The sequence below is a fragment of the Schistocerca americana genome, chromosome 7 (genome assembly GCF_021461395.2).
Source record: "Schistocerca americana isolate TAMUIC-IGC-003095 chromosome 7, iqSchAmer2.1, whole genome shotgun sequence".
Taxonomy (NCBI): Eukaryota; Metazoa; Arthropoda; class Insecta; order Orthoptera; family Acrididae; genus Schistocerca; species Schistocerca americana.
This window is the reverse complement of record NC_060125.1, coordinates 232646884-232662561: the sequence shown is the minus strand read 5'-3', so window position 1 is coordinate 232662561 and position 15678 is coordinate 232646884. Positions and strand designations below refer to the sequence as shown.

Sequence of the window (15678 nt, the reverse complement as noted above, 5' to 3'; positions counted from 1 at the left end):
TGTACAATAATTTTGACAATGTGCGACTTTAAAATCAAGATATGAGACATGATCATTGGATGTCCATGCAAAAACGTTGTATTTCTAAAGGAATTGGCACACTTTTGAGGGTTACAACATTTATGCCACTGAAAATATTTAGCTTTCAATACTGTTCCTTTGTTTTATTCTGTACAAAAACAATGAGAGATAAACCATACTTGCAATCTGCATTACTCAATGCCACAGCTTTCCACTGTGTAACAGAATTCATTGAATACTACAAATGCCATTGCAAAAGAGTGATTAAGCTTCGATGTGTGACTTCATTTTATCTTTCTTTTTTTTTCTCATTTTGTTACAATCCTGAGTGGGTCTTAGCTTCTTCAACAAATTTCTTTCATTCTGCCCTCTCCAGCACGGTTCTCCATCATCCTCAGACTTCGAGAGATTTTATATCTTCTCACAGACTGTCTATCCACCCCAAATCCATTGCAGAAACATCTTCAACAACTTTCACAGAATACGTGACAGAGAATCCTCAACTTATTTATGTGACTCAGTACCAGAAAGTAATTTAAATTACTTATTGCTTTTACGTTAGAGTGATATCACGGCAAGTAACTTCCTGCAAGATAGTAAACAAACAAACACACTTTTAGAGTTGTTAAGCTGTACATATAATTGCCTTTACCTCAATGGGTGACTGTGGTGCGCAATGTCCAGTCACGTATTAATCAGAGCGATATTCCATGATGGGATGGTGATGACCGAACGGTATGTGAAGGTTTTGGAAGATGATTTCATCCCCATTATCCACAGTGACCTCTCTAGAAGAGCGTAGCGTTCCAAAGGATTGGTAAAGGGCACAGGTCATCCCCGTTTTCAAGAAGGGATGTCGAACAGATGTGCAGAACTATAGACCTATATCTCTAACGTCGATCAGTTGTAGAATTTTGGAACACGTATTATGTTCGAGTATAATGACTTTTCTGGAGACTAGAAATCTACTCTGTAGGAATCAGCATGGGTTTCGAAAAAGACGGTTGAGTGAAACCCAGCTCGCGCTATTTGTCCACGAGACTCAGAGGGCCATAGACACAGGTTCACAGGTAGATGCCGTGTTTCTTGACTTCCGCAAGGCATTCGATACAGTTCCCCACAGTCATTTAATGAGCAAAGTAAGAGCATATGGACTATCAGACCAATTGTGTGATTAGATTGAAGATTTCCTAGATAACAGAACGCAACATGTCATTGTCAATGGAGAGAAGTCTTCCGAAGTAAGAGTGATTTCAGGTGTGCTGCAGGGGAGTGTCGTAGGACCGTTGCTATTCACAATATACATAAACGACCTTGTGGATGACATCGGAAGTTCACTGAGGCTTTTTGCGGATGATGCTGTGGTATATTGAGAGGTTGTAACAATGGAAAATTGTACTGAAATGCAGGAGGATCTGCGGCAAATTGACACATGGTGCAGGGAATGGCAATTGAATCTCAATGTAGACAAGTGTAATGTGCTGCGAATACATAGAAAGAAAGATCCCTTATCATTTAGAAACAATATAGCAGGTCAGCAACTGGAAGTAGTTAATGCCATAAATTATCTGGGAGTAGGCATTAGGAGTGATTTAAAATGGAATGATCATACAATGTTGATCGTCGGTAAAGCAGATGCCAGACTGAGATTCATTGGAAGAATCCTAAGGAAATGCAATCCGAAAACAAAGGAAGTAGGTTACAGTACGCTTGTTCGCCGGTTGCTTGAATACTGCTCAGCAGTGTGGGATCCGTATCAGATAGGGTTGACAGAAGAGATAGAGAAGATCCAACGGAGAGCAGCGCGCTTCGTTACAGGATCATTTAGTAATCGCGAAAGCGTTACGGAGATTATAGATAAACTCCAGTGGAAGACTCTGCAGGAGAGACGCTCAGTCGCTCAGTACAGGCTTTTGTTGAAGTTTCGTGAACATACCTTCACCGAAGAGTCAAGCAGTATATTGCTCCCTCCTACGTATATCTCGCGAAGAGACCATGAGGATAAAATCAGAGAGATGACAACCGATACAAGTACTCAAGGTACCCTTCGCCACACACTATCAGGTGGCTTGTGGAGTACGGATGTAGATGTAGAAGTAGATTTCGACAAGATGTGGTTCTTGCACGAAGGAGCTCAACCTCATTAAATCAGGAGACTTTTTGATGTCCTGGACGAGCATTCTGGCTCTGTGGCACCCAGAGGCCAGTGGCATCAACCTCAACTGGCTGCCATGTACTCCAGGTCTAAACATACTTGACTCCTTTTTGTGGGGCTATATTAAAGACAAGGTGTACACCAATAACCCAAAAACCATTGCCGAATTGAAAATGGCCATTCGAGAGGTCGTTGAGTGCACCAATGTTCCGACACTTCAGTGGGTCGTGGAGAATTTCGCTATTTGTCTGCACCGTATCATTGGCAATGATGGCAGGAATACTGAACATGTCATAACTTAAATCTGAATATCTGTAGTGACGTTTACATGTTGAATAAAGTGTGTGCACGCTGTAAATTGTAACTAATGTGAGTTTCATTTTTTCATTTAGTTCAATAATTGTCACTCTATACATATGCAATTACTATTATTATTATTATTATCATCATCATCATCATCATCTTTTCTTTCTCAGACGTTATGTCTGGTTAAAAATGGAAAGTGGTGCGGACCTTGATCAAGCGTGACTTCCTTTTAACTGTACGGTATATGTTACATTGCATTTAGGAAATTTCGGCTAATTGAACATGTATCAATAATTACAGATTTCTGTAGTTGCATATATAGGTTTGGATGTAGCTGTATTGCGTTGATGTACTGGTGGATATTGTGTGGTATGACATCCCTTGGTTGATAGTATAATTGGTATAATGTCAACTTTATCCTGATGCCACATGTCCTGACTTATTCAGCCAGTTGGATGTATTTTTCAATTTTTTCACCTGTTTTCTTCTGTATATTTGCTGTATTGGGTATGGATATTTCGATTAGTTGTGTTAATTTCTTCTTTTTATTGGTGAGTATGATGTCAGGTTTGTTATGTGGTGGTGTTTTATCTGTTATAATGGTTCTGTTCAGTATAATTTGTATTCATCATTCTCCAGTACATTTTGTGGTACATACCTGTATGTGGGAACGTGTTGTTTTATTAGTTTATGTTGTATGGCAAGTTGTTGATGTATTATTTTTGCTACATTGTCATGTCTTCTGGGGTATTCTGTATTAGCTAGTATTGTACATCCGCTTGTGATGTGATCTACTGTTTCTATTTGTTGTTTGCAAAGTCTGCATTTATCTGTTGTGGTATTGGGATCTTTAATAATATGCTTGCTGTAATATCTTGTGTTTATTGTTTGATCCTGTATTGCAATCATGAATCCTTCCGTCTCACTGGATATATTGCCTTTTCTTAGCCATGTGTTGGATGCGTCTTGATCGATGTGTGGCTGTGTTAGATGATACGGGTGCTTGCCATATAGTGTTTTCTTTTTCCAATTTACTTTCGTTGTATCTGTTAATGTTATGTGATCTAAAGGGTTGTAGAAGTGGTTATGAAATTGCAGTGGTGTACCCGATGTATTTATACGAGTGATTGCTTTATGTATTTTGCTAGTTTCTGCTCGTTCTAGAAAGAATTTTCTTAAATTGTCTACCTGTCCATAATGTAGGTTTTTTTTGTCAATAAATCCCCTTCCTCCTTCCTTTCTGCTTAATGTGAATCTTTCTGTTGCTGAATGTATGTGATGTATTCTATATTTGTGGCATTGTGATTGTATAAGTGTATTGAGTGCTTCTAGTTCTGTGTTACTCCATTTCACTACTCCAAATGAGTAGGTCAATATTGGTATAGCATAAGTATTTATAGCTTTTGCCTTGTTTCTTGCTGTCAATTTTGTTTTCAGTATTTTTGTTAGTATTTGTCTATATTTCTCTTTTAGTTCTTATTTAATATTTGTATTTTTTGTCTGTATCCTAGATATTTACAGGTATCTGTTTTTTCCATCGCTTCTATGCAGTCGCTGTGGTTATCCAATATGTAATCATCCTGTTTAGTGTGTTTTCCCTTGACTATGCTATTTTTCTTACATTTGTCTGCTCCAAAAGGCATATTTATACAATTGCGGAGTATTTCTGTTATCTTTAGTAATTGGTTGAGTTGTTGATTTGTTGCTGCCAGTAGTTTTAGACCATCCATGTATAGCAAATGTGTGATTTTGTGTTGGTATGTTCCAGTAATATTATTATTATTATTATTATTATTATTATTATTATTATTATTATTATTATTATTATTATTTAAAACAAAAAAATAATGCAGGGAAAGGACGGCAAATAGAATATTAACCCTTTTAGTGCCAAATACGATCTGATCGTGATCCAGATTTTCGGCGAAAAATGCCAGTAACGATTTGATCGTGATGCCTTTCTCATTCATTTTTTCCGCGCTTGAAGGCAAAGTTGTTAGTATTTCCTAGCGAATCAGAAAGGCATCACGATCAGATCGTTACTGGCATTTTTCGCCGAAAATCTGGATCACGATCAGATCGTATTTGGCACTAAAAGGGTTAAAATTAAGAAATATGGGTCAATATAAAAATAATGATCAAATGTATGTTGTTGTGGTCTTCAGTCCTGAGACTGGTTTGATGCAGCTCTCCATGCTACTATATCCTGTGCAAGCTTTTTCATCTCCCAGTACCTACTGCAACCTACATCCTTCTGAATCTGCTTAGTGTATTCATCTCTTGGTCTCCCTCTACGATTTTTACCCTCCACGCTGCCCTCCAATACTAAATTGGTGATCCCTTGATGCCTCAGAACATGTCCTACCAACCGATCCCTTCTTCTGGTCAAGTTGTGCCACAAACTTCTCTTCTCCCCAATCCTATTCAATACTTCCTCATTAGTTATGTGATCTACCCATCTAATCTTCAGCATTCTTCTGTAGCACCACATTTCGAAAGCTTCTATTCTCTTCTTGTCCAAACTATTTATCGTCCATGTTTCACTTCCATACATGGCTACACTCCATACGAATACTTTCAGAAATGACTTCCTGACACTTAAATCTATACTGGATGTTAACAAATTTCTCTTCTTCAGAAACGCTTTCCTTGCCATTGCCAGCCTACATTTTATATCCTCTCTACTTCGACCATCATCAGTTATTTTGCTCCCCAAATAGCAAAACTCCTTTACTACTTTAAGTGCCTCATTTCCTAATCTAATTCCCTCAGCATCACCCGACTTAATTAAACTACATTCCATTATCCTTGTTTTGCTTTTGTTGATGTTCATCTTATATCCTCCTTTCAAGACACTGTCCATTCCATTCAACTGCTCTTCCAAGTCCTTTGCTGTCTCTGACAGAATTACAATGTCATCGGCGAACCTCAAAGTTTTTATTTCTTCTCCATGAATTTTAATACCTACCCCGAATTTTTCTTTTGTTTCCTTTACTGCTTGCTCAATATACAGATTGAACAACATCGGGGAGAGGCTACAACCCTGTCTTACTCCCTTCCCAACCACTGCTTCCCTTTCATGTCCCTTGACTCTTATAACTGCCATCTGGTTTCTGTACAAATTGTAAATAGCCTTTCGCTCCCTGTATTTTACCCCTGACACCTTTAGAATTTGAAAGAGAGTATTCCAGTCAACATTGTCAAAAGCTTTCTCTAAGTCTACAAATGCTAGAAACATAGGTTTGCCTTTCCTTAATCTTTCTTCTAAGATAAGTCGTAAGGTCAGTATTGCCTCACGTGTTCCAGTGTTTCTACGGAATCCAAACTGATCTTCCCCGAGGTTGGCTTCTACTAGTTTTTCCATTCGTCTGTAAAGAATTTGTGTTAGAATTTTGCAGCTGTGACTTATTAAGCTGATAGTTCGGTAATTTTCACATCTGTCAACACCTGCTTTCTTTGGGATTGGAATTATTATATTCTTCTTGAAGTCTGAGGGTATTTCGCCTGTTTCATACATCTTGCTCACCAGATGGTAGAGTTTTGTCAGGACTGGCTCTCCCACGGCCGTCAGTAGTTCCAATGGAATATTGTCTACTCCGGGGGCCTTGTTTCGACTCAGGTCTTTCAGTGCTCTGTCAAACTCTTCACGCAGTATCATATCTCCCATTTCATCTTCATCTACATCCTCTTCCATTTCCATAATATTGTCCTCAAGTACATCGCCCTTGTATAGACCCTCTATATACTCCTTCCACCTTTCTGCTTTCCCTTCTTTGCTTAGAACTGGGTTTCCATCTGAGGTCTTGATATTCATACAAGTCGTTCTCTTATCTCCAAAGGTCTCTTTAATTTTCCTGTAGGCGGTATCTATCTTACCCCTAGTGAGATAGGCCTCTACATCCTTACATCTGTCCTCTAGCCATCCCTGCTTAGCCATTTTGCACTTCCTGTCGACCTCATTTTTGAGACGTTTGTATTCCTTTTTGCCTGTTTCACTTACTGCATTTTTATATTTTCTCCTTTCATCAATTAAATTCAATATTTCTTCTGTTACCCAAGGATTTCTACTAGCTCTCGTCTTTTTACCTACTTGATCCTCTGCTGCCTTCACTACTTCATCCCTCAAAGCTACCCATTCTTCTTCTACTGTATTTATTTCCCCCATTCCTGTCAATTGCTCCCTTATGCTCTCCCTGAATCTCTGTACAACCTCTGGTTCTTTTAGTTTATCCAGGTCCCATCTCCTTAAATTCCCACCTTTTTGCAGTTTCTTCAGTTTTAATCTACAGGTCATAACCAATAGATTGTGGTCAGAGTCCACATCTGCCCCTGGAAATGTCTTACAATTTAAAACCTGGTTCCTAAATCTCTGTCTTACCATTATATAATCTATCTGATACCTTTTAGTATCGCCAGGGTTCTTCCATGTATACAACCTTCTTTCATGATTCTTAAACCAAGTGTTAAAAGAAATAAACACATTTTTATACAAAGCAAAAATTCAATCTTAAGAACTAAGTTATTAGGAAGGGGTCCTGGGGTCTGAATGACCTGTCCTTCATTTCTAACCTTTTCCAATCTATCATTCTCTCCTCCAAGGTGAAAGCACTAATAGTTCAGAGGTGTGGGACAGTATAATGTACTTTTATGTGTCTATTGGTAGTACTAAATATTCTCCCACCTGACGGTGAGCAGTGATCAGCAAAACTGTCTCATAATTTTAGTTTTCTTGACTAAATCTTCCTTTTGATATAATATTAAGAACTGCATGATGCATTCAGAATAGTTTATTTGTAGTGTGTCTGAAATTTGTAATATTTGCAGCTTTTGGGTATACTGAAGAGCATTTGATGTTAAATGATGTATTATTTAATATTTGGTGCTGGCTGGGATTACGTGGAATCTTGTTGCATTTGGCACCGAGCTTTGCTTTTTCTTGAATCAGTTTGCTTGTGCTCCTCTGTCCAGGGAACATCACATCTAGTTTTTGGCTGTTTGCCTCAATTTAGCTCTTTTGTCACTTTTTCTGTAGCACAGCTCTCTGTCAAAAATGTCTTTGAGCTTGACTGATATTTGAAGGACTTCTTTGATAGTTGTACACCAAAGCTTACCGGGTTATAGGTAGCGTGTCAAAAATTAAAATATCTTTGTCAATGTTTTTCCTTCTATTCATTTGGGGTGACTATAAAATTGTACCTTCATTTTGAAAACATATCTGTGAGCTTCCTCCTTTAAAATATATTCTTGTTACTGGAGTCTGGTATTATTATAATGGTTTTGTGCTCTTTCTTCTCCAGCTCTCTGAGGAGTCATTTATTGCTACGCAGGAACAGCATTACAGCTGCATACAAAGTCATTGTATTCAGAAATGTTGTATAACAATCCTGATGTTTTGGAAAAGGCATTTCTATTGTACATTGCTTCTGATGTAGGCTATATAAAGCTTGCAAAACAATTCATGTAGGTAAAAAAAAGTAGTTGCAAGCTTTCAACAACTGTATAATGAGAGCATTAAATGGAATATGATACTGTGTAATATATCAGTATGATACCACTTTGGGTATGAGGGAGGAGGGACAAATAAGAGAGAAGCAGGGACGACCTAGGTTTGAATCAATGCATGTGGAATTAATCATACCATTTTTGATTTTTCAGGAGACAATATAAATTCCAAATGTAAATTAGAAAAAAGTACATGCCTGAGTATGACAACAGATGAAAATTTAACATGCTACCATCTACCACTTCTTAATTCATCTAAAGATGTTGAAGCCTGCACCACTTTGCAGACATATGACTACTTCAGAAACAGTGAAAAAGCATTTATTGTAACATACCTTGCTTGTGGAGTTCTCATAATTGGTAAGTTACTTGAACTTTATTGAAAAATATATAAAAAATAACTCAGTTTTTCATCTGACATGTACAAAAATACAGTTAATTGTGTGAATTCTTAATTCCTTGAAGTTCAGAAAGCTGCCAGACATATTGTAAATCCTGAAGGATCTTCTCATTATGGATCTATTAGAATGAAATGTATGTCTAATCTAAGCTTTGTTTTCAATGTTGTATGACTTACCATCTGGATTTTTAGGTGAACTGAGGATCTCTCGACAGCAAGTATAAAGCATCTTAGGACAGACATTAACAGTTAATTTAGGTGTGACTTGGCAAAATATGGGCTATAATATTTATGTTATATACATAATACCTCGGTGACTGATATTCAACTTCAGCTTTGTGCCTGTACGTGACATGTGTTAAGGTAGTGTAAGTAGTGATTCACTAGCTTCAGCATGGCCACAAGGAATAAAGCTTGTGCCATTACCTTCACTTGTTATTCTAATGCCTATATGGTGTACTGTGACCAACATTTTTAAGTAGAGAGATCAAACTGAATGGCACATTCACAGCATAGATGTGATGGGCAACCACTTTACACAACTGTTGAAAATAGGACCTGTCTAAACCCAAGATCTTTTTACTTAAATAGGCTTGGGTTAGAATATCGTGTCCCATCCTCCATTTTCTGAAGTGTCAGCTATAATTGATGAGCTATGGATTCAAGACTGTAAGAAGAGCAAAAAATCAAAACATCATCTACAAACAAAGAGTCTTCACTGTGCTGTTTATCAGAGTGGTAAAGAGAGCAACACTTAAAATGCTCCCTTTAGGGACACTATTGTGCAAAGTTACTTGATAGTGTGTCTGTTATTTGGTAAGGGCATTTTTACTCTGAAAGGAAGGATTCCAATATAACTGACACACTTTCACATAAATTCCAGTTGTGAAGCTGGCTAAGTGTACTTCCACGTGGTGTTGTACAAGGGTCGGTTTACACTTAATTTTGTTTTACGCTAACTAAGACTTTCTGTGCCTTGACTGATGGATGCACTTTCTCAACATAGTTTCCATTAAGCTGCATACACTTGCACCAGAGATGTGAAAACTCCTGTAGGCCCTCCTCAAACCACTATCAATAAGTCTGTCACACTCACCATAGGACACCTGCTAGCAGTTCCTAAGTGTCTGCAAAACGGTGTCCACACAGAGGTACCTTCATAGTGCTGAATAGGTGGTAATCAGAAGGGGCCAAGTCAGAACAATATGGCAAGTGGAGCAGTACCTGGATCCCTTGTCAGTGTGGTTATCCAAAACATAAGGGGATGAGGGTTGTGTTGCAAGAGCATTCCTTTCGCTCATTTTCCAGGGTGGTTCTGCTGAACTGCATGGCAAGACTCATTGAGAGTTGCGTCACACAATTCAAAAGAAATAACCAGGAAAATGGGCCAAAGGAGTGCTCTTGCAACACAACGCTAATCCCCACACATCTCGTATAACCACAGCTGCAATCATTCTGGGATTCCAGGTACTGCCACACTCACCACATTCTTCTGACTTGGCTCCTTCCGATTACCACCTGTTCAGGCCTATGAAGGTACCTAGGAGCTGCAAGCAGCTGTCCTGTGATGGGCGCGACAGACTCAATGAATGCAGTTTGAGGAGGGCCTGCACGAGTTTCCACATCTGTGCTGCAATGCATGCAGCTTAATGGAGACTCTGTTAAGAACGTGCATGTATCAGGCAAGGCACAGGATGCTTCATGAGCATAAAACAAAATAAAGGTAAACCAAACTGGAAAACCCCTCATACAACACCCTGTGGAAGTACAACTCAGCCAGTTTCACTAATGGAACTTTGTGACACTGTGTCACTTACATTGAAATACTTCCTTGCAGAATAGACATTATATTACCAAATAAGAGCCATATTCTTGAGCAACTTTATGTAAAAGAATAGTGTCCCTGAAGGAAGCATTTTAAGTGTTGCTCTCTTTACCATACTTATCAGTACAATGAGCACAGTGAAGACTTCTTGGATTGTAGATAATTTTTTGATTTATTGCTCTTCTTACAGCAATGGCAGCTGGAGACTTCTAGCATAAGGAGTCGCCTTCATCTGCCAACAGCTTGTCAAAGAGGACAGAGGAGTGGACAGTGTTTCAGGGCAACTTCTTGCCCTTGGGTTGGGAAATTGCCCTCACGAGGCAGAATAACGCCACGATCAATGTCGTGAGGATGCAGAAGACAATGGAAACCATTACATTAAAAACACACAGGACATGTAGCCTTAACAGAAAAAGTGTCCATAGGGGGAAGAGCCATGAGGGAAAGATCAAATAGTCAACAAAAGAGTAATGTTCTACAAGTCAGACTATGGAATGTCAGAAGTTTGAAAGTAGTAGGGAAGCTAGAAAATCTGCAAACGCAAATGCTTAATCTGCATTTAATGAAGGCCAGTAAAGTGAAATAGAAAGAAGATACTGATTTTTGCACAGATGAATATAGAGTACTACCAAGAACAGCGAGAAATGGTATAATTGGAGTAGGATTCATTATCAACAGGAAGTAGGGCAGAGAGTAAGGTAGTGTGAACAGTTCACTGACAGAGTTGTGCTGATCAGAAGCTGCAGCAAACCAACGCCAATGACAATAATTCAAGTATACATGCTGATGTTATGAGCAGAAGATGACAATGTAGAGGATGAATACAAGGATATCGAATGAGTAATTCAGTATGTGAAGGGAGATGATAATCTAATAATAATGAGGGATTAGAATGCAGCAGCAGGTGATAGAACAGAAGAAAGGTTTATGGGAAATATGTGCTTGCTAGAAGGAATGAGAGAGGAGTAAGACTAATTGAGTTCTGCAATAAAATTCAGCCAGTAACAGTTGTTATATTTTTCAAAAATCACAAGAGGGGAATGTGTACTTGGAAAATACCAAGAACCACAGGAAGAATCCAGCTTGATTACATCATGGTCAGAAACAGGTTCTGAAATCAGATAAAGGATTCTAAGGCATATCCAGGAGCGAATAGGGACTCGGATCACAATTTAGTATTACAGTAAAAATAAAATTTGAGAGAACTGTCTGGAAGAATCAACATAGAAAGAAGTAGGATACTTAAGTTCTGAGGAATAATCAGATGCGTTCGAAATTCTGTACGGCTGAAGATTAGCAACATACTTAACATTCAAACTGGTAACCACGTAGTAAGACTCCCCATGTTAAGTGAGTACTGGGAACCGGGGAGTTCTGGGAACTGGGGTGATGCAAAAAATTTTTTTATGTGTGTAGATACAAAGAAACAAACTGAGGATGAGAACAGGTTAATCAAACAGGTAGCTGTAAGACTTGCTACCAAAATAATGCTGTAAAACAAATGAAGAATTTATAATGAAAATGTTTTTAACCTTCCCAAAAGATATTTCAAAATTATGTTTTCATAAGGTGTGGACAAGATAAAACTTCCTGCAAAAGGAAGAAAAATTAGAGTTTACCATTCCGTCGACGACATGTTAAGAGAAAGTTAGGGGAGAGGTTCTGGAATGGACCTAAGGATCTGAGGAGGGACTGGAGATCCTGCTAGATACCTGGAATGGGTGTGACTGTGGAACGGTTTTTAGATGGGTGTATTTGACAGATGGCAAAGTCCCTCCAACAGATAACTCCTGTGGTTCAAAGCCACAGTCATGAAGCCTTTGTCGACAGGTATGACTATAAGGTGGAGATTAGTTTCAGGTGGCAGATTGTGTTTCTTTCCATGGATGTGAGGTTGGTTTCCATGTTGAGGGGTTTGGGGAATGATAGCGAGGCAGTGGTCGAGGTTACAAATTATGGAAAGATAACACAGGATAATTTGGGGGCAGTGGGTGTGTATCACAGTTAGATAGAGGAGAAAACTGAGTCAGGCAGAGTTTAATATCAGTTTTGCACTGAATCTGATTGGTAGGGTTAGTAGTGAAAAAGTGTTTCTGCTTTAGGGAAAGAGAGAAAACATTTAATAAGCGTATGTTTGAATTTGGGAGTGGGGCAAAAGATAAGCCGTTTGACAAGGACAGAAACTTTTGTAGGATTGAGGTTTTTGGAGAACAGGATCATGACACTATTGTAGGTCTGTTCAGACTCTGGATTCTGCAGGATGGCTGCTGGGAAATCCTGGAGTAGTAGTAAATGTAGGTGATCTGCAAGGTAGTGTGTGATGGCTATGAGGGGATGTTGGGCAGGTCTGATGGAAGCCTTCTGGCTCCCGTCTCTGAACGGCCTCCTGATGCTGCAGTTAACAGCCCTATCCTGACCCCAACAGTTCCTGCACATTCCCAAAAGCAGCACTAGCACCTTTCCCCCACCCCTATCCTACTATCTGCATAACCTTCCCCACACACCACACCACTTCTCCACCTCCACTATCCATTCCTGAAAAGATTGCTGCTTACTTCAGACACAGTCACAGTCAGACTTTGTTCTTAATAATCATGCCCATCCAGAAGGTGGCACAGTGGCTGCAGCTTAAGTTGGTAGATCACTTGGCTGCTTGCACAGGTGCCACTGCCTTTTATGGGACAGGACAGGATGGCGGTAGGTGGTAGTGAGAGGATGTATGGGACAGATCTTGCATTTAGGTCTACTGTAGGTCTGAATGCTTGTGGACCAACACCTTCAATATATTATCCATAATCTTCCCTGCTATGTATAAGACACCAACCACTTCCTCTGCCAAATCACCATAGCTCCTGTTTCTTAACACCTGGCACCCTGCTCCTTACTGTTGGTACCACCTCCTTCTGCACTAAAATTCTCAATGCCCCTGGGATTGCCGCTATTGAACACTACCTTTCACAATGCCTAACAGACACGAAACCCAAGACCTCCTTCCTTGGCACCGTGGCCAACTACATCATCTCCCACAATCCTTTCAAGGCATTATCTATTACAAAAATCTGTGATACAGCAACAGGCACCTGCATGACACCATCCTATTCCAACCTATCGCGGATCATCTACAGGATCACTTCCTAACCGACCAGAACCCCTCACTGATTGATTAAATGATGACATATCCATGATCTGCACCAAGATTCAGGACACCAACTCCACATATCCTGGCATTCTCAACTTCTCCCCCATTTGATTCAACTGCTCCTCCTCAGCCCAAGACACCTTCCTTGATATTGACCCCCACTGCAAGGATGGCTACATCAGTACCTGTGTCCATGTCAAACATATCAACTACCAACAATAATCCGTTTTGACAGCTGCCACCCTTTCTACACCCATGTCTATAGTGATGAGCAATCTCTCTCCAAATATGTCAAGGTCTCGCACAACCTCATACAGAAGCATATCCCCTGTGGCTTGTCTTCCTAGTCACCTACCATACCCGACATGCCCACTGTGTGGCCAAAGAGCAGCACACTCTCCTAACTCAGTACAACCCAGGAATGCAGCAAATGAATCATATTCTCTGCCAGACTTTTGACTATCCCTTTTCACACTTCGGAATGAGAATAGCCTCCCCATTACTCTCTCCACCCCTCCCACAGTGGTATTCTGTCATCTGCCCAACCTATGCAAAATCGTTGTCCATCCCTATTCCCCTCCTGCTCCCAATGCCTTGCCCCCAGATATCTTCCTACTACCCTGTATGCCAGCCTTGTCACAGGCATCTCCTTCCCCACCAAAGGTAGGGCCGGCTGTGAAAGCAGCCACGTGATCTACCAACACAGACGCAACCACTATGCTGCCTTCTACGTGGGAACTACCACTAACAAGCCATCTGTCTCCAAGAATGACCACTGCCAAACTGTGACCAAGAGGCAGCTGGACTGCTGAGTTGCTGACTGTGCTACCACCACAGTGTTTTTCACTTTAATGACTGCTTCACAGCCTGTGCTACCTGCATACTCCCACTAACACCAGTTTTTCTGAACTGCACAGGTGGGGCTCTCCCTGCAACATAACCTACATTCCTGTAACCTGCCTGGCCTCAAACCTCCACTAGCCCTTTCCCCTTCCCATTCGCACTCCTGATCTACACACACTTACCATCCTACTAGTGCACTTTCCCCTTCCCTGCCTCCCCCCCACACACACACATCCTTTTGATGCTGTAACTACCAGCCCACTGTTCTGTCAAGCCATGTCCATATACACTCCCAAAGACAGCATTAGCATCTTTCTCCAACCCTACATTGTTATCCCTTCCCCCCCCCCCCCCCCCCTCTCTCTCTCTCTCTCTCTCTCTCTCTCTCTCTCTCTCTCTCTCTCTCTCTCTCTCTCTCTCTCTCTCTCTCTCTCTCACACACACACACACACACACACACACACACATTCTGTACCACCACTACTCACCCCAGTAAAGAGAGTGCTTCTCATCTCAGACAGTCACAGTTGGATATTAGCACCTGGATGTGACAGTGGCATGTTTGTGAGAGTTATATATGTATTTATGTATGTGATTTTCTTTCATGTATGTCTGATGAAGGACTTAGTTCGATAGCTAATAATATCTATGAGTATTTTTTCATTCAGCCTGTCAGCCACTCAACACCTACTCAATGTGGTAAGGAGCATACTGTTGCTATTCCACCAAGAATTTTCCATTGTTCGAGGATACAATCAGAAATATGACTTTTGAAGTCGACTACGTTTCTGCCTTACGTGGGTGCTCTTTCCATGTTAAAGGTAGACTGGATACTTGAGAAACACCTTGTAAAAGTGATCTTCCCTCCTCGTATGAAGACTGCAGGTTTACTCGTTTCTGTGAAGGATGGCTCGTCACAGCAACAAGCGGATGTGGACCAAATTCAGTGTTGGAACATTACATACATATGGTCCACTTAACGAACTACAGCAACATGATTTTAGCATCCACATTATTGTTTTGAGAGTCAGTGTTTAATGATGCCATGGAGATTTGATTAGTAGACTATTTAATAAATCATGATAGTAGTTTTAATTTGAGCAAGGGATGAGATCTGGCCCTTGCTATAACTAATTCTCCATGTAGTTTTAGTAACCGAAAGATACACAGAGAAAGATTTAGCCATTTGAGCACTTTCTTCACTTGCACAGGAGGTACACACTTATGAGGTACAGACCAGAATCTGTGGTATGCATTGGTGCTACAATGGCTCATGTAAGTCCACTTTTGGCATTACATCAATATCTCTTGGTTCAAAATAAAATAATAATAATACTCCAAGAATGGCCAGAATATATGCAGCTGAAATATCAGTGGAAGTGATGAAACTTGAGTGGCTGCAGGACAGAAATTTTTTGAATCATTCATAATGCCAGGAAAAGCTGGAAATTCGGAGGAGGATTGATGTTTTAAAAAACAGAATCATC

The 15678-nt window shown here is 40.1% G+C and overlaps 2 protein-coding genes across 7 annotated transcripts in view; one reads left to right on the top strand and one right to left on the bottom strand.

Annotated features, from left to right (window-relative positions):
- LOC124622094 (GPI mannosyltransferase 2-like) overlaps window positions 1-15678 on the bottom strand; it is a 387261-nt gene that overhangs the window by 232158 nt on the left and 139425 nt on the right. The gene's annotated exons all lie outside the window — the stretch shown is intronic.
- The window catches only part of LOC124622093 (dual oxidase-like), a 252302-nt gene that overhangs the window by 101194 nt on the left and 135430 nt on the right, over window positions 1-15678 (top strand). For both annotated transcript variants that reach the window (XM_047147673.1, XM_047147674.1), the window contains exon 14: window positions 8138-8344. In XM_047147673.1, coding sequence (XP_047003629.1) covers window positions 8138-8344 — 207 coding nt within the window. The remainder of the gene's footprint in view (window positions 1-8137; window positions 8345-15678) is intronic.